The 21421-nt window shown below is 41.8% G+C and overlaps 3 protein-coding genes across 3 annotated transcripts in view; 2 read left to right on the top strand and 1 right to left on the bottom strand.

Moving 5' to 3' along the window:
- LOC310823510 (actin-binding LIM protein 1-like) overlaps positions 1–12881 on the top strand; it is a gene marked incomplete at its 5' end in the record, with an annotated part of 30996 nt that extends 18115 nt beyond the window's left edge. The window contains 15 exons of the mRNA XM_083696382.1: positions 973–1060; positions 1174–1238; positions 2426–2503; positions 2725–2880; positions 3583–3618; positions 3889–4018; positions 6244–6291; positions 8364–8443; positions 8558–8678; positions 8860–8918; positions 9067–9127; positions 9355–9362; positions 10027–10105; positions 11510–11586; positions 11787–12881. Of these exons, the coding sequence (XP_083552508.1) occupies positions 973–1060; positions 1174–1238; positions 2426–2503; positions 2725–2880; positions 3583–3618; positions 3889–4018; positions 6244–6291; positions 8364–8443; positions 8558–8678; positions 8860–8918; positions 9067–9127; positions 9355–9362; positions 10027–10105; positions 11510–11586; positions 11787–11900 (1200 nt within the window). The 3' untranslated portion in view covers positions 11901–12881. The remainder of the gene's footprint in view (positions 1–972; positions 1061–1173; positions 1239–2425; positions 2504–2724; positions 2881–3582; positions 3619–3888; positions 4019–6243; positions 6292–8363; positions 8444–8557; positions 8679–8859; positions 8919–9066; positions 9128–9354; positions 9363–10026; positions 10106–11509; positions 11587–11786) is intronic.
- A 2221-nt stretch (positions 12882–15102) lies between these two features.
- On the top strand, positions 15103–16950 carry LOC310822274 (E3 ubiquitin-protein ligase TRIM21-like; the record flags this gene model as incomplete). Its single annotated transcript, XM_083694620.1, has 6 exons — positions 15103–15120; positions 15214–15309; positions 15472–15705; positions 15874–15893; positions 16064–16206; positions 16379–16950. 6 exons carry the CDS (start codon positions 15103–15105, stop codon positions 16948–16950), a joined length of 1083 nt encoding a protein of 360 aa, XP_083550746.1.
- Positions 16951–18688: 1738 nt separating this feature from the next.
- LOC310822273 (tripartite motif-containing protein 72) lies at positions 18689–21171 on the bottom strand (the record flags this gene model as incomplete). Its single annotated transcript, XM_083694619.1, has 6 exons — positions 18689–19323; positions 19478–19611; positions 19746–19768; positions 19889–20122; positions 20326–20421; positions 20578–21171. 6 exons carry the CDS (start codon positions 21169–21171, stop codon positions 18689–18691), a joined length of 1716 nt encoding a protein of 571 aa, XP_083550745.1.
- Between the last annotated feature and the right edge of the window lie 250 nt (positions 21172–21421).

The following is a 21421-nucleotide window of genomic DNA, read 5'->3' as shown; positions in this document are numbered from 1 at the left end:
TCTCTCTCTCTCTCTCTCTCTCTCTCTTTCCATCCTATCTTTGTATCTCCTCCCTGGTGTAGTAATACCCAGCTTGTCTGCAGACATATATGCAACCAGACAGTGAGTTATGTGTAATTTAATGTTTGGTTAATGGCACTGCTAGTCTGGCCTGCAGTAAACCGATAATACGGCAGATCTTTATGAGAATTGGAAAAGGCCATGTCTTATCCCTCTGTTGTAGGGGGGAGATAAGCAGGGCTAAAGCCATCACCAGAGTCTGTCTGTTACTCTGATACCTTGCCCATGACTGAGTTCACAGGCCTGCTTCATGTCTGGATTTTCATCTTGTCCACAGCATCTGGGTCTAATGAAGGTAGTAGCAAGGTTTGAAAAGCAATAATAGTATTTCAGATGGGACATCATTTGATGGGTGTCTGTGTGTATCTGGATCCAGCAAACTCTTACATGCAGCCAGGCTTTAAAGTTAAATGTGAAATGCAAATGTCATATATAGCCCCATATCTCTGAGTGGCTCTTGGAGGACTGGGAAGGGCTGTTTTCAGCTCCATTTGGGTATTTATCTCTCCTGGTCAGTGTCATAAAAGCCTTTCTGATGGGACGCTCTGCATGTAAAGCACCTCATTAATGCAGTTCCTAAGTAATGTTGCCCCCCCCCCCCCCCCTGCATTATCTAGGATATGATGTAGATATTCACAAAGAGAAGAAAGCTGTAATGTTGAAGCCAGGTAGTCTGAATACAGAGCTAGCTAGACCAGCTAACCTTTTGTGGTGTGCCAGTCTATTCTGTGCTTGCTCTCATTGAAATGTCCCTTGACTGTTATTGAGAAATGTCCATACAGTATGCTATGCTAACAGTTCTTCTGCTGTGGAGGAAACTAGAAACATGCCAAGGATTTAAAAGTGAATCAGTCACAGGTCAGAGGTGGATCTTATTGTTCTGTCCTTTTATGTTTGTGTTTTGATTTGCAGGCAGGAGACAAGCACTACCACCCCAGCTGTGCACGATGCAGCAGGTGCAACCAGATGTTCACAGAAGGAGAGGAGATGTATCTGCAAGGTGAGCAGCCTGGTGGGCGGAATATGGGCTGGGTCATACAGTACAGTACATGCAGGTTGTTATGGTGCTGTTAGATGTGTTCTAAGAATGTTCGCCTCTGTGCTCCTCTATAGGATCAACAGTTTGGCATCCTGGCTGTAAGAACTCAAGCAGAACAGAGGAGAGGCAGAGGGAGCGGGTAGGCATCTGACCATCATGACCTAATTGTCCTTGACCTTACGTGTAACTGTCTTTTCTGTCCCTTTGTCTTTTTTATGTTTTTGTAGGAGTATGGTTATATCCGTATTCAGTATATGTGACTGTGTCAGAGGCTGCATAGCTGTCCCTCTCCATCTTTAACCCCACACCTACCTTTATATGGAGTGTCTGGTGGTCTACAGACCACCTTACTCTGTGGTGGTTAGATTATGAATGACTGTGTCTGGGTGTGTGTGAGCCGGCTAGCTGACTGGGCTCTGAGTCAGGTTGGAGAGGCAGAGCCGCTGTGTGATGTCCTGTGAATTCCCCTCTCCCTTCGTCCACAGCTGTTGCCTCCATCATTATTACTCCTCCACAAAACAGAAAGGCAGGTACTGTATTCGCTATTGGCTATGCAGTGACATCATCCTGTGTTCCTCCATGTACATACATAGGACATGATGCGCTATGTGCTGCCCTCTGCTGGAGCCAGCCTGCAGTGCTATCTCTATTTCCCACCAGAGCTCAACCTCGTCTGGCCATACACTTTCTGTCTCAGACACCCATATCTACCTCATGTGGAAGGTGCATGGGCTAAAGACAAAAATGCCATTGGAGGAATAGATATTAGTATCAAGGAGAAATTTGTTGTTGTTGTAAACAACTGTCTCTTGGAAATTGCCCATTTAGCCATGTAGTTATTAATACATATAATTCATGTCAACGGCTGCATTCAGTACATGAATTTAGGATTGTTGTTGCCATCTGAAGTCTGCATTTCCCATTAGAAGGCATGTGGTTCATAAGGACATTAAGTCACAATGCAAAGGCCCTCATTCACTTTGCAAACTTGTGGCAAATGAATGACATCATTGCAAGAAATTGGTTTATATTTTATTTCAAGACCGGACTCACTAGTGCTCAGAGGTGTGACAATGACATGGCATTACTAAATTAAAGTCAGTGGTTGTACTGTGCTATTTACCTGTCCTGCTGATAGCCATTTGTATGCTTGTTTTACTTATTATTTGACCAGCTGATATACAGTACAGGATGCCATGACTCATACAAGTTTAGATGACAACATGTATACACAAGGAGACCCATGGACCTGGACTGAGAGAGGTTATCTTGCTGAATCCCTTCTATGGCGGCTCACTAATGTTACCTCTGGCTCTCCTTTTACAGCCTACAAGGTCGTCGTCCGAGAGTATCTGTTCCAGACCTGGTACAAGCATACCTGGCTCACCGGGTCATACCATCTATGTGAGTTGCTGTCCCCTTACTCCTAGTCCCTGAAGCTTCTTCCTAGCCCTGTCAGACTCCTCATACAGTATGCTATAGTTCCACTTAGACCTTTAGAACTTACGCTGAGCAGTATAATAGCGACTCACAGTGATGTACTGTAGTTGTGTGCTTCTAGTTCTGTAACCTCATCTTGCTCTTTGTTTCTGTGTATATGTATCTGTGTCTGTCTGTCTCCCTAGGCAAAAGTAGACAATGAGATCCTTGATTACAGGGACCTAGCCGCCATTCCCAAAGTCAAAGCCATTTATGACATTGAGCGCCCTGATCTGATAACCTATGAGCCTATGTACACCACGTCCCTGGATGAGAGAGAGGAGAGGGAGAGTGTGGGAGAGGTAATCAGCCAGCCCCATGCTCTTCTATCTACCCAAAGTCATGCATGTACTGTATATGTAAATGGGTATGTGCATGGGTGTATGAGGGATGGATCATATTAGAAAGAATAGCCATTATTTATTTATGCCTTTTTTTAAAGTCTGTTTTTGTTTGAGCGAAAACAGCTGGAATAAATATAGGTATATCACATTCCCACATGCTGCATGCATGGTGGAATACATACAACGACGGTGTACATTTCAGATTTAATTCAGTGTATACCTTAAAGATACATGTTGGTGCCATACTTCTAAAGGAAATGCAAGGTTGAGGCACAGTAATGTTACTGTGCTCTATCCCCACCTGTGTCTACAGCTCCACACTGCGAGGCGGGAGCGTTCCCCCATGCCAGATGACAAGGTAAGCCACCCTGACCCTCTACCTCTTTTATGACAAATTGCTGTAGCTACTGTAAGCAGAGCAAGCTGTGATATAATCTGAAGGAAACCACAACCTTACATATTTGTCTGCAATGGTGTTGCATTGTAGGTGCATAGATGTCCATAGGCAGATTTCACTAATAACATCACAGCAATGATCTGATATTGCTTCTCTCATCTGTGATAAGTTGTGTCTGTGTTTACAGCATGGTGATGTTTTTATGCTTAATGAGCCTGAAGAAAGAAGAAAGATACCATAAATACTGTTTTGTTCTTTTTCAGTCCTCAAGAAACATGTCACCCACACCATCTGCTGAGGTGAGTGCATATGCCAGATAGGGGCAAGATGATCTGCTCTATGACTTGTATTTCCCCCTGTGAAGTAACATTGGTACAGTGGATGCCAACAATATCAATGCATGTGTTCCAATTTACCTTTGAAAGCAAAACAAATCTCTTATTTAAGTGTTTTCTGGCCAAGTGTATTCAACATTGATATACTAAATGGTGCTGCAAACACTGTGTGATCATCTGTGAGGAGAGGCTTCCCTCTAGTGAGAGTGATTCACCAGCCATGTTGTCCATCAGGGCTGCTATGACATGAGGGAACGCATCCTTCAAAGATCCACCAGTCAGGGCTCCATCGGATCACCTGTCTACAATCGTCATGGCTACACACCCACGTTGTCACGGTCCCCACAGCATTTTCACAGACCAGGTGAGTACTCTCTGACATAAATGTTTGGATTATCATTAGCATTCTGTAGATACAAACAACAGCCTTGATTGGGCCTCACTACTGTCTGTTTGGTTCCTACATTTTGGTTAATTTGTCCTGAAGATTCACTCATACAGTATATGCACAGTGCCAGCTTTTTGCAGGTCACACAGGGCTCCAATGTATGCATGGGGTATGGATGTTATTGAATGGAATTGTACGCAAATTCCTAACAATCACACAGGCATTTTTTACTTTTGCTCATCTTGCAGCCCCTTAAACCCACCTTAACTCCCCACTGCTCTCCTCCTCTACCATAACTCTTCACCCTAAACTCTTATATTAACAGCTCTGTACACTATCCTCTAGTTTTCTAGACACCTTTTTCATTTTTAAGGTATCTCTGTAATACTCCTTTTTTTCCTATTCCTTATCCCTCGTCTTCCTCCTCCTGGCAGGTTTCTTATTTTCTTGCCTTTACGTGACTACTATATTTCTCCCTCCCTTTCTTTTCCTTCACCCTCTCATCTCCCACCTCCCCTCCACACCTCCCTCCCCCTCTCCCTGTCTCTCTGTATGCCTGGCCTCTGTATCCAGTGTCCACTGGATGTGTCTCCAACTCCCCTGCAGAGGCTTTGACAGGCATGCAGAAGCTCTGCTCCTCCTTGTGCAGTAACAGTGTGGGCTCCAGCCATAGTGACTCCCGCCCCACATCCCCTTTCAGACACCATTTCCTCCCCCATAGTCAAGGTAAGGGCCCTAGCCTCTAGGCAAGCTGTCTCACCTCAGACTTGCTGGCAGATCTAGTCATGTCCTCTCCATCATTTCAGTTCCTCTTTGTACCCACACATTTTTAATATGAAGAAGGAAGCTAAAAATGTGTGGATCTGCAATTGGATCTGCAGCCCAGCTCACTAAGCTCATCAGACCATGGCATGTGTTCTCCTTGACTTATTACTGAACTTACACCTGGTTTATTTATTATTATTATTATTATTATTATTTATTTATTTATTTTTTGGTCTGAATATTTGGCAGTGTTGATGTTTCTATGCATGCACATTTTCATCTTTGTCACATAAGTTGCATTGATACTGGCTCGATATGCCTACATGGTTTGGATAGTTACATTATGGCTATAGGTGGTGTATGTAAATGTGGTGTACCTATATCATTATGTAACCAACTTCCAATAAGATACTATCAATAGTGTAATGTAACATAGAAGATATCAAGTAATTGTTGATTAAAATAATCTTACTGTGTTGGCAGTGATAAATCAGGATATTGAGTTCACTTACTGTAGAATATGCTAGACATATATGTGACCAGTGTACAGTACAGGTGTTTAATGTTGTCCTATGATCACATATGGGGCTATTGTTTAACTTAACTGCATTAACTGCATGATCGTCCCATCTCTGGATTTGCCAAATCTGGATCCTTCAATAATTCTAAAAACTGGGTCACTCTTTCTGAACAAATAACAGCCCCCTTGCACCTTTTTATTCTGCTGTCTCCAAACATATTATTTCCATATTGTTGCCCTGCTTACATTTATTTCTTGGTTCTTCTTATTGGAGGCACTGATCCGCCCAGTGGTCGGAATTCCCCCCTCCCTCTCCGGCCAGATAGCCGGCCGGTCACTCCGCCTCTCTCTCTGACCCCTAAACATTTCCACCTCCCAGGTAGGAGTCGGAGCGCACCCTGTCACTGCCATCATCAACCTGAGACCTTATATCTCTCTCTACCTCTCTTATGTCTCTCTCCCTTCATTCTCTCTGCCTTTTTTCTATTTCAATGTATGCTGTTCTCTACTCCTCCCTGAAAGACGGTGCATATCAGTAGTTATTCTCAATGCACTGAACAACAATAAACACTACAGTAGACAAATAAGTTTGACTATTGCATAAGTGGAAATGGAAAAGACTGAGGAACTCAATATGTTAACCTACTGCTGTATTGCTGTCTTTGATTATGACAAGATCAGACTTATCCCTGTCTTTGTAGTTTTTGTCATTATTAATTTCAGAATGCATGGCTGTGTTTTGGTGCTCTGGTATCATGACTTTGTGCCTTGTAATATCTCACTATCTTGCTGGCTCACGCTAGAAAAATAGGTTCACACTTTAAGTGAGTTCCTGATTTGACAGATGTTTAATATTGTACATACACACAATACAATAGATTGTGTTCTGGCTAGATATTTCTGCTTTTCCTTTCAGATCAAGGGGTCAATATTTACAGAAAACCACCCATCTACAAACAACACGGTACATCTACTTTCTGTGACAATTGTTGGCCAGTATCAGTTATTGTTAATACATGGTAGAATAAATTATATGATTGTCTATACAAAGTAGCACCTTACTTTTTAGTATTTTTTTTTACATCAGGCAGTTATGTTTGTGTCTGTTCACCAATGATTAATGGTATTGGTTAAATTGTGTGATCTCTCCATTAACCTGATTGTACACCATTTAACCACCACCAACGTCAATGTATGACTACTGTTTGAAGTCTCTCTCTGACAAAACATTCTCTGAACAGCAGCATGATATTCACTGACAAACAGTCTGACAACTTAAACATAACAGGTATCAACGCATGTGATCCTACCAAGTGTATATACATTTGTGCAATCAAGAAAGCTTAAACAATATCTGTAGGCTCTAACACAACCTTAACAGCTGTGGGTGTGTAAGTCTTCACAAACTTAACTTCTAGTCATCGCAGTCTACCTTTTCTGCGATCTTGTTTTTTCTTACCTTCCCTTTTGGCAGTTTTTCTTTTGTAGAACGAATGAAATATGAATTGTTGTGGCTATATGTCCAACTCTGGGTTCTGGGGTCTGGACTAGTCAGTGTAGTTGTTATGTGCTGGGTTTGTGTAACATTGGGGTTTACCTTTATGTTAATTACACTGTAGAGAAGATCACAGAATATTTCAGATCTGCTGAAGATCAGAAGATTTTGAAATGTTAATCTGTGGTTCAGGGGACTTACCGAGACACTGACTGTCCAGTTCCCCTGGTTGCCAACCTAGATTCCGCTGCACTAGCACCCCAAAGCAAGTCCGCTGATGAGATAATCAGATCTGCCACCTTTCCTGCCGCACATGCCCCCTCTCCGGATGACACGTCACAGAGTGAGAGCGACCTCTGGCCCTGCTCTCCCTCCCATGCTGCCTTAGGTACAGTAGGCTCCCTATGGGCATGCTTGCACTATTCCTCCAAAAAGGCACACTGGCTGTGGCAATTCGCTACCCTTCTCCTGAAGTGTGCACTCGGACACTTCCCCTCATGGATTTAAGCACTAGTGTAGGCAGTATGGAGGAGTCTCTCTCCAACCATGCTTGCACCAAATGAATGCTTTTAAATGCATGAGAGGAAGTGAAAGGGTGAACATTTCTGGATGAAGGGTAGAGAATCAGAACGCCACCACTATCCCTTAACCAGACCCTGACCGCTGACCTGGCTTTCAGCTTCCCATCACAAAAGCTTTATTGCATCCCTGATAACACTATAATTTGACCCCCAGGAACTCTATCTCTTACAATATCTTATTTTGCTTGCACAATGCTAAATTGTGGACAATGAAAGGCATATTTTGTTGGCATCATGTCTTTCTGCTTGCAGGAGCTTTAGTTGCACTCTTCCTCCCACAATGTATATTTCTTAGAACACACAACGATCCATAGCTCTACTACATCAGTCACAAATGGCTTTGACAGAGATAACTGAGACTGGCTTCAAACTGACTTTGTCTGTCTTACCTCGTGTTGTTCTGTGTATCAGATTCCAAGTCACAGTGAAAAGTCTCATCATAAAACCAGTGTTAGAATGTCTTTGTCATCATGTTGATGCTGCTGATGATTTGTAGTATCTATGTGTCTGCCTGGCTGTCCGTCTGTCTAGTCAGTTCTGTCTCTCATTTGTGTTCCCCCACACAGAATCTCTTCATTCTACAACCCCTCAGTAATGGCTGCACAGATACATCCCATGTAACTCCCTGTGCAGCACTTTGTTGGCCAAATGTAACAAATTGTAGCAATATCTTGCTGAATCTGTATGAAATGCTCATAGACTGAATAATTGATCAAGTTTAATGATGTACTGTAGTGTCTGGTGTTATCCAGCATCACTCCTCTGTGAGGACGCCTGAAGTTCTTACGCGGGGATGCTGGCCTTATTTGTCTGTCTGTGTGTGTGTGTGTGTGTGTGTGTGTGTGTGTGTGTGTGTGTGTACGTGTGTGTGTGTGTGTGTGTGTGTGTGTGTGTGTGTGTGTGTGTGTGTGTGTGTGTGTTGTCTCATTTTTCTGTTGTGTATGACACTCTGAGGGCCAGAGGGAAGGCGCCGGTCCAGAGAGGAGGAGGAGGAAGAGGCCATGAAGAGGAAGCAGCTTCAGGAGGAGCATCTTACCAAGGTCAGGGAAACAACATTCATTCACCCACTCCACACCCACATTCACCAATACACGCACACACTGGACCAGGGCTGCTCCTATGTCTCAGTATAGTATGTCTCTATGTGGCCACAGATCCAGTCTGGTCTGGGGAAGCTCATACTTAAGGAGGAGAAGGAGAAGGAGCAGATCAGGGAACGTCACGCACGCAGCGTCTCTGCTCAGCGCTACGACCCTCAGATCAACTGTGATGCAGGTATTGACCAACCTCATCATGGAGTTACACAGATCAGGTCAAGCAGATGCAATGACGTATGTGTCAACCTAAGTGTCAACCACAATACCAAACCTTCAAAATAAAAAGCAATGGACCTTCTTTGGGGCGGTTAAATTCAACTCAGCTGTTTTTGAAATGATGCTCATTTTCAACTTTTCAGATCCAGATTCCTCAAAAACCTCATCCCTGCCTGGTTACGGAAGGAATGGGTTACATCGGGTAAGTTCAGATGCTTTCACCCCTATTCAATCAACCCTTACTGTTGTTGGTTTCTACAAATCCTTTAGGCTGATACATTGTTATTAATACATTGTTCATAGACTTATATGTGGTAACTGTTAGTGTAATGCTGTGTCTTCTTCTACAGCCCCAGTCTACAGATTTCACTCAGTACAACAGCTATGGGGATATGTGTGGGGGAGGAAGAGGTGAGGAGATCCCAAAATAAAACCACTGGATGCATATGTTTGAAATGACTTTGAAATTCTGAGGCAATGACATCTACGATCTATCAATTCAGGGCATTTTGTATAATGAGTTGCAGACTTATTGAGAAATGTTTAACTGAAATACTACAGCTGTAGCAGACTGATAGGGATTGGACAGGAAAACCATTAACTGTGAGTCTCATTTTCTGTCCCATTTTGTCTTGCAGAGTTTCAGGTATGTCTGTCATCCGCTTCTCCTCATGGCATGTCTTTCACCTGGCATGTTTGCTTGTTCATACTGTATTCCCAGGATTGAAAGGACTGCACACTAGCCTGAATGTACTTCACCCACTCCTGCTAAATGCTTGCATCACTGTAGCATTTTACAAAACTGCCATTCAGTGATCCTGCATGTTCCTATCATGGGACACATAGTCTACAACAATGAACATGCTCAGTCTGACTATGACTGTAGTCTCAATCACTGTACGGTACATGCAATGTAGAATTAACTTGTCCGATTGTTTGTTCTATTGTTGCCAAATGTCTCCAGTTGGATGACACTGTATTGTATGTCTCATGTGCATTTATGTTCAATTGCAAAGCATCCTTTCTTTAGCAGAACTATGTCCTCTCTATACTGTGAGGGGTGTCACAAGTGCAGCTAACATAAGTGGTCATTCAGAGGACATGCATTTAATGTTGCTTATCATTGAGAGCCAACCTGCAGTATAACTCCAGATGCACTGCAGTGACAATGTTACCAATGTGATTTGATTCATATTAGAAGAATAAGATAGCTGTCCCAGTGGTACAGTAGCTAGCTTTTGAGATATGCGTGCCTATTCCGCAGCCCCCCTACCACTATATTACCTGTGTGTGTATGTTCTATCCTGTAGCACATTAAGGATGGCCGTGCAGCAGTAACAAGAATGGACAGGGGAGTGTCTATGCCTAATATGTTGGAACCAAAAGCAAGTACCTATATATATCTAATTACTTTGTATTGTTTGAATTTGTTAGAATATCATAATCCTCTGGGAAATGTGTTGCACTCATTTGATAATCTCTTAAGTGCCTGTATTGCGTTATTATTGGTATTCAATGACAGGCCAAGTATTTGATTTACACTCATAAAAGCTAGACAGCTGTCATGTCAGTTAACTCAGTGAAGTGTCTTTTGACAAATCAGCTTGACACATTTGAACAAAAGAAATGGAGAGTTTGGATCAGCATTGCCCAACTGTAATTTGGGCACAGTTATGGAGGGTGAGCAATTCACAACTGTAACTGGAATAGGAGGTATAAGACTGGTGTTCCACAGAATATCACACACACTGCCTATATGCAGCTAAGCACAGGTAGTCAAGTCCTTGATGGGTTCCTGTGAGCTAAGGCAGACTCTCTTTATAGCATGTTGCAATCTCTGTGCTGTGTGGACCAGAGAGGAGCTCTCAGTCAGTCACCTCTCGCTTAGCATGCTGGCTTCTCCATGCCCATCTGCATATGGCTTCAATCCAGAGTGATTGGATACTGTATGTAGCATACAGTTCAAAATCCAACACTGTATCTTTTCAATCAACTCATATACTGTATACAGTATTATGAAGGAGGGAAACCTTTATTGTGGACTGTGCTGTTTATGAGTTTGTCCGACGCACCAAAAGCACTCCTCTTGTTGCTTATTGGAGCATTTCAATAAGATTTAGCAAAACTTTCACTAAATTCGTTGAATGGATCACCTGGCCTGGGTGTGGCTGTTTCCTGACCCTTTTAGCATAATAAAACCTGAAGCACAGCAGCTTTCCAGGACTGCATTTTGGAACTTTTTTGCAACATTAGGATCACAGAATTTCTCTCAAAATGTTGAACAGTAACATTGTAACTGACACATATTTTTCCATTTTTTCATTGTGTTACTGTCGATTATCATAGAACACATCCTACCCTATTGTATGCACGTGCGTACACAAAGATCCCATTTTCAAGAGGCAACGGCCTCCACAGTCCTCACTCCCAACCTTCTTTCACACACCTGTTCTACCCAGTGTTTCCCCTGTCTTGAGCAAGAGTATCAGTGTTGTACATGCAAACTGTAAAAAAAAAAAAACACAAGGCACTATTCAATCAAACAGGGTTACAGTGTTTCTAGGGTACGCACAAAATCAATGTTTACAATTTATGCTTTCTTGCTGAATAATCTTTTTTTTTTTGTTATCCCAGAAACCTGGTATCCAGGTTTGATTGAAAAGAGCAGTCAGTCAGTTTTGACATAAATGGTCTACTGCTAAACTGAGCTCTGTCTCTTGCTGAAGCCTGACTCAATATTACCAACAACATCTTTACCTGTCTGTACTGACAAGTGTCTCCTTTTCAAGGTGTATCCATACGAAATGCTCACAATAACCAGTAGAGGGCGAGCTAAACTGCCCAGGGAAGTGGACAGAACCAGACTTGAGGTATAATTTCTGCATGTGATAATAGATGCAATAGATACTGGATAGTCTACTTTGTGTACGTGAATGTTACACAAATACGAGCGAAGAAAGTTCAGTATCTATGGCTTCTTGAGAGTTTTTTAATGACCTCAGGAGTTTCAATGCTAACCACAACAATCCCCCTCCCCTCCTTCTTTTCTCAACCTCTCTTCTTACTCTAGCGCCACTTAGCGCCTGAAATGTTCTTTGACATCTTTGGAATGGAGATCCAGGAGTTTGACAGGCTTCCTCTCTGGAAACGCAACGACATGAAAAAGAAGGCCAAGCTCTTCTAGCTGTCAGACCAGCATGCATTCATTCATCCAGATAGCTATACCACTGTAATATAGATGTAGGATTTGTTTTATTTATTTTTCCTTTTTTCTGACGTAGGGTCTAGGAGCAATCAAAAAGACTCTTATTCTCTGAGGCTTCCAGAGGCTGTGAGCTGGCTGATAGATTGATAGTTTTGAGAGGCTACAAGGAATTAGAGTGAAACATTTTCTTCCATGTTCAAAAGTGACAAAGAATGAGAAAGAATGATTGATAAGGTCATGTTCTTTTTGACTGTGCTTTTTTTTCTTGCTTTGCTTTGAATGAAACTGCTTTCCTTTCTTTCTTGCTTGTTTTCTCATATTTGTTGCTGTTGATTCCTGTGGAACTTTGTAAGTAGATCCTCATAGCACCACATGAAACGTTCACATGCAAAACTGCAATGTGTGTCAGCTTGCCCTCACTGGGGCTGAAACATTTTTGCCCAGTGTTGGCATAAAATGAAATGAGTGAATCTGGATGGGAAATAAAGAGCCACTGGGTCTTGTCATTTCCTTAAGGCTCCACTATTAACGGTTAGGCCCTGCTACCTATGCCAGTGTCAGTCAGCCTAAGTACCTTACCTGCTTTTCACTCGCATCAGTGTCTGGAAAAGCAATCATTCAAAATTGGAGTAACAATTTCTGTTTTACGTATCCTAATGAGCTACAATCACCACATGAAAAGAAAAAAAAATATTAAAATGAAAGAAATAACTGTACTTGAATTGACTTTTATAATTGAAACCCACACTGCCATTTGTTGTATTGAAATTTAAGTAAATAAAGCTTTAAGTCACCATGTATGATCCTCGGCTACACCAAAGGTAATTATCACTTGTACAGATGCAGATACTGTATAACTCAATCAAGTCAATTTTCTTATCAGATTTTGAACCATAATATATTGTGAGGTATTTGAAACTCCCCTTTCTGACAAGTTTTATGGACTTCAGCCAATAAAGAGGCAGACACCCAAGGAAACATCATCTCTATTTCTATCAATCTGTCAATCAGTCAGAAAGTCTAACCCTAACCGTCTCCTAACCCTAACCCTCTCTCTTTCTCTCTCTCTCTCTCTCTCACCCAACCACGTACGCACACACACACACACACACACACACACACACACACACACACACACACACACACACACACACACACACACGCACATAGATTTGTGCCTTAGTAAATCTAAAAGGGAGAGGCATGTTAGGGTTGAATAGCGGGAACCGGTGTCGTGTCGGATATAGTGTTCTCTTGTCAGATAGTTTTCCTGATTTGACAGAAAATGTGTCAGATGATGACTAATTACTGTTTAATGATGACTAATTACTGTTACTGATGATATCATGAATATTAATGTTAGCCTATATTACTAAACTTTTGCAATTATGATGAATTACTACTTCAGTAATGATTCTCAATCATGTTATATGATTGTTCACCACATGTTTGTAAATATTATAACAGTGATGTACTTTAGATCGGCTGTATGAATATAATTAAGTATTCAAAATATGCACATTTTTCATGTATTCATCTGTAAGACACGCTTGCAGATGCTTGCAGATGACATATTATTGATTGCATCTATAATCTTATATAATTCAAGTAAAACATTGTGATTAATTTGGTATTAAATTGACAAATTGCAAAAACATCAATTAATGTTCTGAATTAACTTAAAAAAAAAATAATAATAATCTTAAAATGCATGACAACAATTGGAATGCAATGGTGACATGTAAGTAAGCCATCATCAACTAAGTCTGGCCTTACATACCTCTTCGAAACACAGTTAATGGAGGGGGAACATATACTGGCATGACACCGGCTGTTAGAGGTCACTGTGATACTAGGTGTTGTGTCTTCTCCAACGTCCAACCACAGCTAATGTTAAGCCTCATACATCCATCCTTGCCTCGAGTTGGCAGGGCCCTTAAACATGCTCCAGTCATTATTCTCGGGATGGAACTTCACAGGAAAAATCACAGGGAAATATTCAATCCTAATCTAAATTAGTCTCAGCACAGATGCTGTATTCTCATAATATGACATTGTGCTCAATCAAACCAGTCATATACAGTAGTTATACGAGGAACCATTTTACTAGGATCTGTGAATGTCAAGAACCAATTGACAGTACATGTTTTCTATTCTAACAACTAGGCCTATAGGTTACAGCAGTGATACTCAATTACTTTAAGCAGGAGCCCAATTTTTGCCCAAAAAGTCAGTTGGAGGGCCACAACATTTGTCTTTATCACTAATTTACTGTGAATTACATACATGATTAAATACTTCCTTCTAACATTCAACATATCATCATTGTTTCATTTTGAAATAATAGCATTTTTTCTCAAGCAACATAAGCAATTGAAAGTAAAATGTAAATGTGTCCAATGTGGAATCACATCTTGAAAATATAGGATCCAAATTAAATCATAGGAAAAAATAAATGGTTCCACAATCATTTCTGAAGCCACCAATCGTCTGAGGCCACCAATCAGTGGGTTACAGTATTGTTTAGAGGGATGAATGGAAAGATCCATGTTATAATTCCTATTATGGGGCAATGAATTAAGAGAGTATCTTATTAAGCATTAACCTAAGATATGCACAACTATTAGTGTTTTTCACAGATATCAGATATCAAACACATACACACAGTTCTTAACCAACCACATATCATTACTTATTATTGTGTTTTTAATAACTTGCTAGATAGCCTGATGGCCTCATGCCGTCACCTCAACAGGATTATTGGCCATCTTTCAGTGATCGGCTTACATATGAATGCTACGTTGTCCACACGATACATATTTTCAAGACAGCTGTGATGTCACACAGTTCAAGGTGAATACTTTCCAGGACAGAGGCACCCACTGACGCAACAGCTGACCTTATGTCACTGCAGAGGCACGGGATTGTGAAAGAGGCCAGATGCCTGTGTCTTAAATCACACTCCAATTCTGGAGGAATGGTATGTATGAGTCAGGCCATGCTATAAACAGAGGAAGAGAGGCACAAGCAGACAGACGCAAAGCTGAACTCAAATGAGAGGTACTCACTCCTGATTTAAGACCCATTGATACAGAGCAAGAGTCTTTCATTAGTTACAACTTCCCTTGGCAACACCATCAGCCAAGGTCTCTATAGTGTCTCTCAGATTAAACCCTTAGAGATGAAGACCCAGGATCAGGTGTGTGCTGCTGTGCTTTATCCAATGTGCCTAAAATTAAGTACGTTTTTAAATATATTTTTTAATATTTCTGAACCTTCTTTCATACTATAGGAAATGCTGCTAAAGCATCAAGAGTGCCTGAAGAGGCAAAGAGAGGCAGTGAAATTCAGAATGAAGAAACTGACTGCTAAGCAAAGTGAAATCACTGTAAGTAAACAGCATGGGAGTTGACCTATGTAAGAGGAAGTAAATGTAAGAGTAAAAATCATATACTGTATAAAAGTGCTTGCATAGTGATATGAAGATGTAAGATGGGATAAATGAAAAAAAAGAAATTACTTTTGCACTCATCAATACTGTCACAAAAAGAAAAAGTCCTCAGTAACAAGGGACAGCATAAGGAAGAAGTATGAGGAAATCCAGAGAGTGCTGGAGGAGGACTTGAGAATGACCCTGACTCAGCTAGAGATGGAAGAGAGGGCCGCGGTCCAAGCCCTGGAGGACCTCATAGAGAAGAACATTACTGTCATTCAAGAGATTGAGCAGGATCTGATGAGGCTCACTGCTGAGCTGGGGCAGAAGGAGATTCAGGCTAGTACAAGGGTGATTAGGCTCTACAGCTTCCAACTATGTACTGTAACAGTAACTCATTAAATGAATATTGATGTATTCTGGATATAACTATGTGAACTGTCTGTTGTATTCACCCCATCCTACTACGACACATATATCTCACTGCCTTTGGTGTGTTCCACCCCATTGTTCCTCTAGGAAACAGAGATAGTGGGCAGGTATGTTATCAATAATTATTATTTGTGTCACCATGTGCCCAGCTTGTCTGCTGTACCTTGGAAAACATTTAGAGTAGAGTCAATCATGAAATGTTTTTAGTTCATCATTGACTTACATTGATTATTCAAGGGTCCCTCAATATGGTCTCTCTTTGTTCTCTCTCCTACAGGGTGATGGAGCTGCTGAGTAGGACTGACCCCAGCATGGTCAACCTGGATGAGCCCAAAGCTGAACAGATCCTCAGCCTCACCAACAATATGCTGCTACTCATCCGCTCTCAGATCCCCATTACCAAGAGACTCATCAAGAGCTGTGAGTTCACATACTGTACTGTACTGTACTGTACTGTACTGTACTGTACTGTACTTATCCAACTGCGGAAAACCACATATCATGTCTTCCCATTTAATGTTTTCGATAAACCTATCATGCAGTATTCAATGGCTGGCTAAATAGCCCGGTAAAGGTATGCCTCTGTCCTCAGACTCCACAGAGGTGGCCCTGGACCCTGAGACAGCCCACCCAAAGCTGATCATCTCCCCCAGGGGTGACAGTGCCACCTACACAGACACATGGCAAGAGCTGCCAGAGCACGCTGAGCGCTTTGACACCACCCTCAACGTCATGAGCATACAGGGATTTAACTCTGGACGACATTACTGGGAGGTGGACGTGACCGGAAAGACCTACTGGGAGCTCGGGCTCACCTACCCCACCATCCCCCGCAAGGGCCGTGCAGAGGAGTGCTGGCTGGGTCGGGGAACTGAGTCCTGGTGTGTAGAGTTCTTTGATGGGGAGTACACAGCTTGGCATGGTGGGGTGCCCTACCAGCTGCCAGTCACAATACGCTTCAATCGCATTGGAGTCCTGTGCAGTTTTCCAGCAGGACTGGTGTCTTTCCTGGGGGCGGACAGCATGACCCCTCTGTTCTCTTTCTGTGCAGGGACGTTCACCAACAGCCTTCACCTGGCTATTTGCCCAGGTCATGACCACAACGGTACAAACGCCAAACCAATCGTAATCTGTAATGCTCCCGCAGCTTCTGGTGCACTCTGATTTTTCCATCCAGAAAGGGGGCCCTCTAGTACTAGCAATCAGCACACTGTGTTGTAAACAGGTCTTCTAGACAGATTTGCAGGATGCCCAGCCTTTCATCATTTATGAAGTGTGTGATGATTACACACAACAATTCTTTGTGATTTGGAGATTCCAATAGAAATTAAAAGCAATTGTAAACAAACACTGTATAGCTTCAAAACATGGTTAAAACATGGTTATCATTTTGATCTCATGGATGGTTAGTGGATATAGAAGCATATAACTGCCATAATAAAATCTTAAATTCAAAGTGGCAAATAATTCATGTTCTGTTTGCAATTCCTTTTCCCAAATGTGTATGCATTGTTTGTGACACAATGAAAATTAAAATTAAAAACTGTATTGCCTTTTACACTAGCTACCAACTTCCTTCAACAAACCCACCCCTTCCACGAAACCCCCACCCAGTGTCTGATTGACAGGTCTAACATGGTCAAGACAAAATCTAAAAATTCAAATGGGATTATGATAGTTTACATGGTGGAAGGGAGTGCATGACAATAGGGAAATTAAATAGCAAAATGATGCATTGCGATTGGTTTATCCAATATGATTGAGCATTTCATGACAAACATGAGAATTGATCTGTCATTTAAGCATTTGCATTACATTTTTCAATGTGGCAGTATAGTACTATGAAAATGAAAAGTCAAATAGATTTTGCTTTTTCTTTCTCAATTTGGCAGGCATTACTCAATCATGAATAATATAATGCAACCTTTCATTTTCATTTTTTCATTTCTTTTTTCTGTCACAAACAATGCATACATATTTGGGAAAAGGAATTGCAAACACAATATTGATTTACCATTTGCCACTTGGAATTTAAGATTTCATTATGGCAGGTATATGCTTCTATAAGTGGAGAGGTGTCTGACTGAGCTGACAGAACTATTCTCCCAACTGCCTACTGACTCACTGCCACCATGAACCCCAAGCTGCTCTTCCTGGGCATCTTCTTAGTAAGGCTCATCCAACCTGTTCAAGTATTCTTCTGACTCATGTCTCAAATGGTGTGATAATTAATTTGAATATGTTGAATGAAATAATATAATTAGTTGTCCACATCTTCCCTGGATACAATTATTATTTTAGTATGCATGATCAGCTTTACTCGAATTTGCCTGAAATCCTATTAATTCCTATACCGTGCGTGCACAGCTTAAGCCTCTTAACCTATTAACTTCAAATCAACTTGTGCCATCATCAAGTGCTCAGACTTGTGAAACTTGACTTGCTTGAAAAAAAAACTTTTCATAACATCTATACTTGAGCTGTACTCGAATTTGCCTGAAATGTTATTCATTCCTATGGCCATTTGCTCTGAATGGTGACATTTCAAAATGTATCTCCTTTTTCATTTTTTAAACTTGACACCTCAATTCAACTTTAAAATGTGTAGACTGACTACACTTAAATAACTTTCTTTCAGATTTTTGATACTATTTAGACTTTTTAAATGTTAAGCCTTTTTATGTTGCATAAATTAACAGTGGTTCCGATGAAGAGCATACTGTTGCTATGCTCATATTCAAAACACTACTCTTTCATCTTTTAAGCTTGACAGTCCAATCCAACTTTAAACTGTATTTATTGCCATATGTATTTACTGCCATATTAAGCCCACAAAGTCTTAAATGAATTTCTAGTTCTCATTTTAAGAGGAGCAGCCAATAGATTTTAAGGAGTGAATAACCTAGTTAATGTCAGGTTCTATGGTTTCTACAAGCTCTAAAGCTGCTTCTCTAGCATTGACAGGTCTATCTAAAGCATTGCTAAGACAGAGCAGGGTGAGGGGCTGTCTGTTCAGGTCATTCACATCAATGCAAGGGTTAAACATGGGGTAGAGGGGCTCCACACACTGCACAGAGAAACTGTGGATAAGGGTTAATGTGTCTGCATCATAGAAACACAGCTCCCCCTTCTGGAGATCTGCCAACATGCCCAGCTTTTTGACTCTCCTCCCACCCACAGACAGCAATGTCTCCTGGGAGTCATGACAAGCCAGGTATTGCCCATCGCCATGGTAGATGCACCAGGATCCGTTGCTCATACTTGGGTTGGTGAAGTCCAGTGTCTGATCAGCACTATTGGGCATTGATCTATTGGCTACACCAATCAGCCAGTATGGTTTCTCCTGAACTACAACCTCCCAATAGTGCAGGCCGGTGGAGAAAGACTCTTGGGCCAGGACACTGTACTGGGAGTCAAAACACTCAGAGCCTTTACCCTTATCAACTGGCTGCCTGCTCCAGCAGACCTGGAGCCTGTCTTGGGACACCTCCAAGTTTGGATGGGCTGTTTTAGGATCCAACGTAAGTGTTCTGAGATCTGATAATAGACAAATAAGATCAATACAAAGTGCATATATGGTCAATTCAATTTATGTAACAATGCAACCAAAAACAGGAAACGACAACCAATTATTACTGTACGTGAAGGCCAGTTAAGGTTAGTTGACAGTGAATCCAAGCTCTGCACTCACATGACCACATCCGTGGAAAGTGACAAGATAGAGCCTGAGATAAGTCATCCACCAGCCTCTCTACAGATCTCATCCTCTCAGGGGCACAGAGCTCTCTATCCACTGCTTGTATGGGTGGCATGTCCAGTGGCTTGCTGCAATGGGGACACAGTGACAGTTAAGTCTTATGTATAACCATCAATCTGAAACCTGAAGCAGAAGCAGAACCCAGAGCCATGTAAAAGGTTGATGTGACATTTCAAATCAATGGGTTTAAAACACTACTTACCCAAGCCCTTGTGCTGTGATTTGCTGTAAAACAAGTGCAACCAGAATAAGCATTGCATGACCAACAGTAGAGTTCTACACATACCACATAGTAAATAAATAAATAAATGTATCACTCTGTCATGTCATAGAACATAAATATACCTGTAGGAATTTCAAGTCATTTGTTTCTTGGATGAGAGATTTACTGGTGCCTCTGATGATATCTATTTCTTTGATATGGCCTTCCATGATCTCCCTTTTGGTCTCCAGCCACTCTGTGATGTACATCTCTTCTGTGTCCAGTACCTTCATCATGAGCTGCTCGTCCTCCTCAATAACGGCCCGTATCTTACTGTATTTCTCAGAGATTCTATCTCTGTAGGCTGTGGCAGAGTGCTATGGGAATGTCACAGCAACATATTAAGTGTGTGATCAGAAAAGATATATTGTAGCTCTACCCATTACAACATCTGACAGTGATAATGGATGAGCTGATTAATTTTAAAGACAAGCTGAAATAAATATTCATACTGAGAGGTTTTGAATTTGATATTATTAACTTTTTGTTATGAAAACACATGATAGATATCAGTATCTACCATAGTCTCTGTATACAGCGACTCCAAGTCCTTAATGGCGTGTTCTGCTATGCCCCTCCTTTTCAGCAGCTGGGTCAAATTGGTCTCCAACATTTTCTACAGATAGAAATAAATCACACATGCAAGACAGACAGATCCTACTTTATTCATAGGCAGAGAGGAACAGAGAAACAAGTATTACGGTTAAAGGGCATTTTCAAGCAACAAATTCTAGTCTTGTGATGCCATCTTCTCTGATGAGTGTGTTTTCACCTTGAGGTCAGAGCAGGCTTCTTGCAGCTGGACAGCCTGGTGGTTCTTGTGCAGGCCCACCAGCACACAGAGGGAGCACACAGGGATCCGCTCCTCCATACAGAACAACTTCAGCTCCTCACGGTGCTCCTTGCACTTTAGAGAGAGGGGATCCAATGTCACCTCCACCACAGTGTGCTCCCTCAGTGCAGCTCTCTGCTGGTGAAGCAGGGAATGGGCTTTGCACAGGGAGGCGTCACAGGTGAGACAGGTTCTGATGGCCACAGCTGCTGCCTCTATGCAGTGGTCACAAGTGATCACAGAGTTTGATGCACCAACTGAAGCCAAGGTCCCTGGTCCCTCTGGTGCTGCTGAGCTCCTGGTGATAAAGTCCTGTACCTTGGCCTGGAGGCTGGCGTTTACCTCCAATGTGAGGTCAGAGGATAGAAAGATCTGACACTCTGGACAGAAGAAGGGACCTTCCTTAGACACATCTGCGTTCCAAACAACCCGTATGCAGGTGAGGCAGAAATTGTGCTTGCATGGGAGCATCACAGGGTCTGTGAAGAGGTCCTGGCAGATCGGACATTTAAGGACGTGTTCAGCAGTCTCCATACCTCTGCTTGCACCTGTTACTGTATGTCACTCTCCTGTCTGCAGTGTGCTGGCTGCCTATGAATATTTTATAGACCATTTTAGCTCAGGTATACATGCACTCTGCACTCATGTGCCTGAGTATCATATTACCAAAAATGATGTGCTCCTGTCCTGCAATTATAAAGCAATAAAGTGATTGAAGTGGAATACATTACAGGACATCATGAAAAACAGCCACGCACATCATTGACATGTTGTTGTCGTCTAT

Source organism: Argentina silus, assembly GCF_951799395.1.
Source record: "Argentina silus genome assembly, chromosome: X".
NCBI lineage: Eukaryota > Metazoa > Chordata > Actinopteri > Argentiniformes > Argentinidae > Argentina > Argentina silus.
This window is presented reverse-complemented; position numbering and strand designations above follow the sequence as displayed.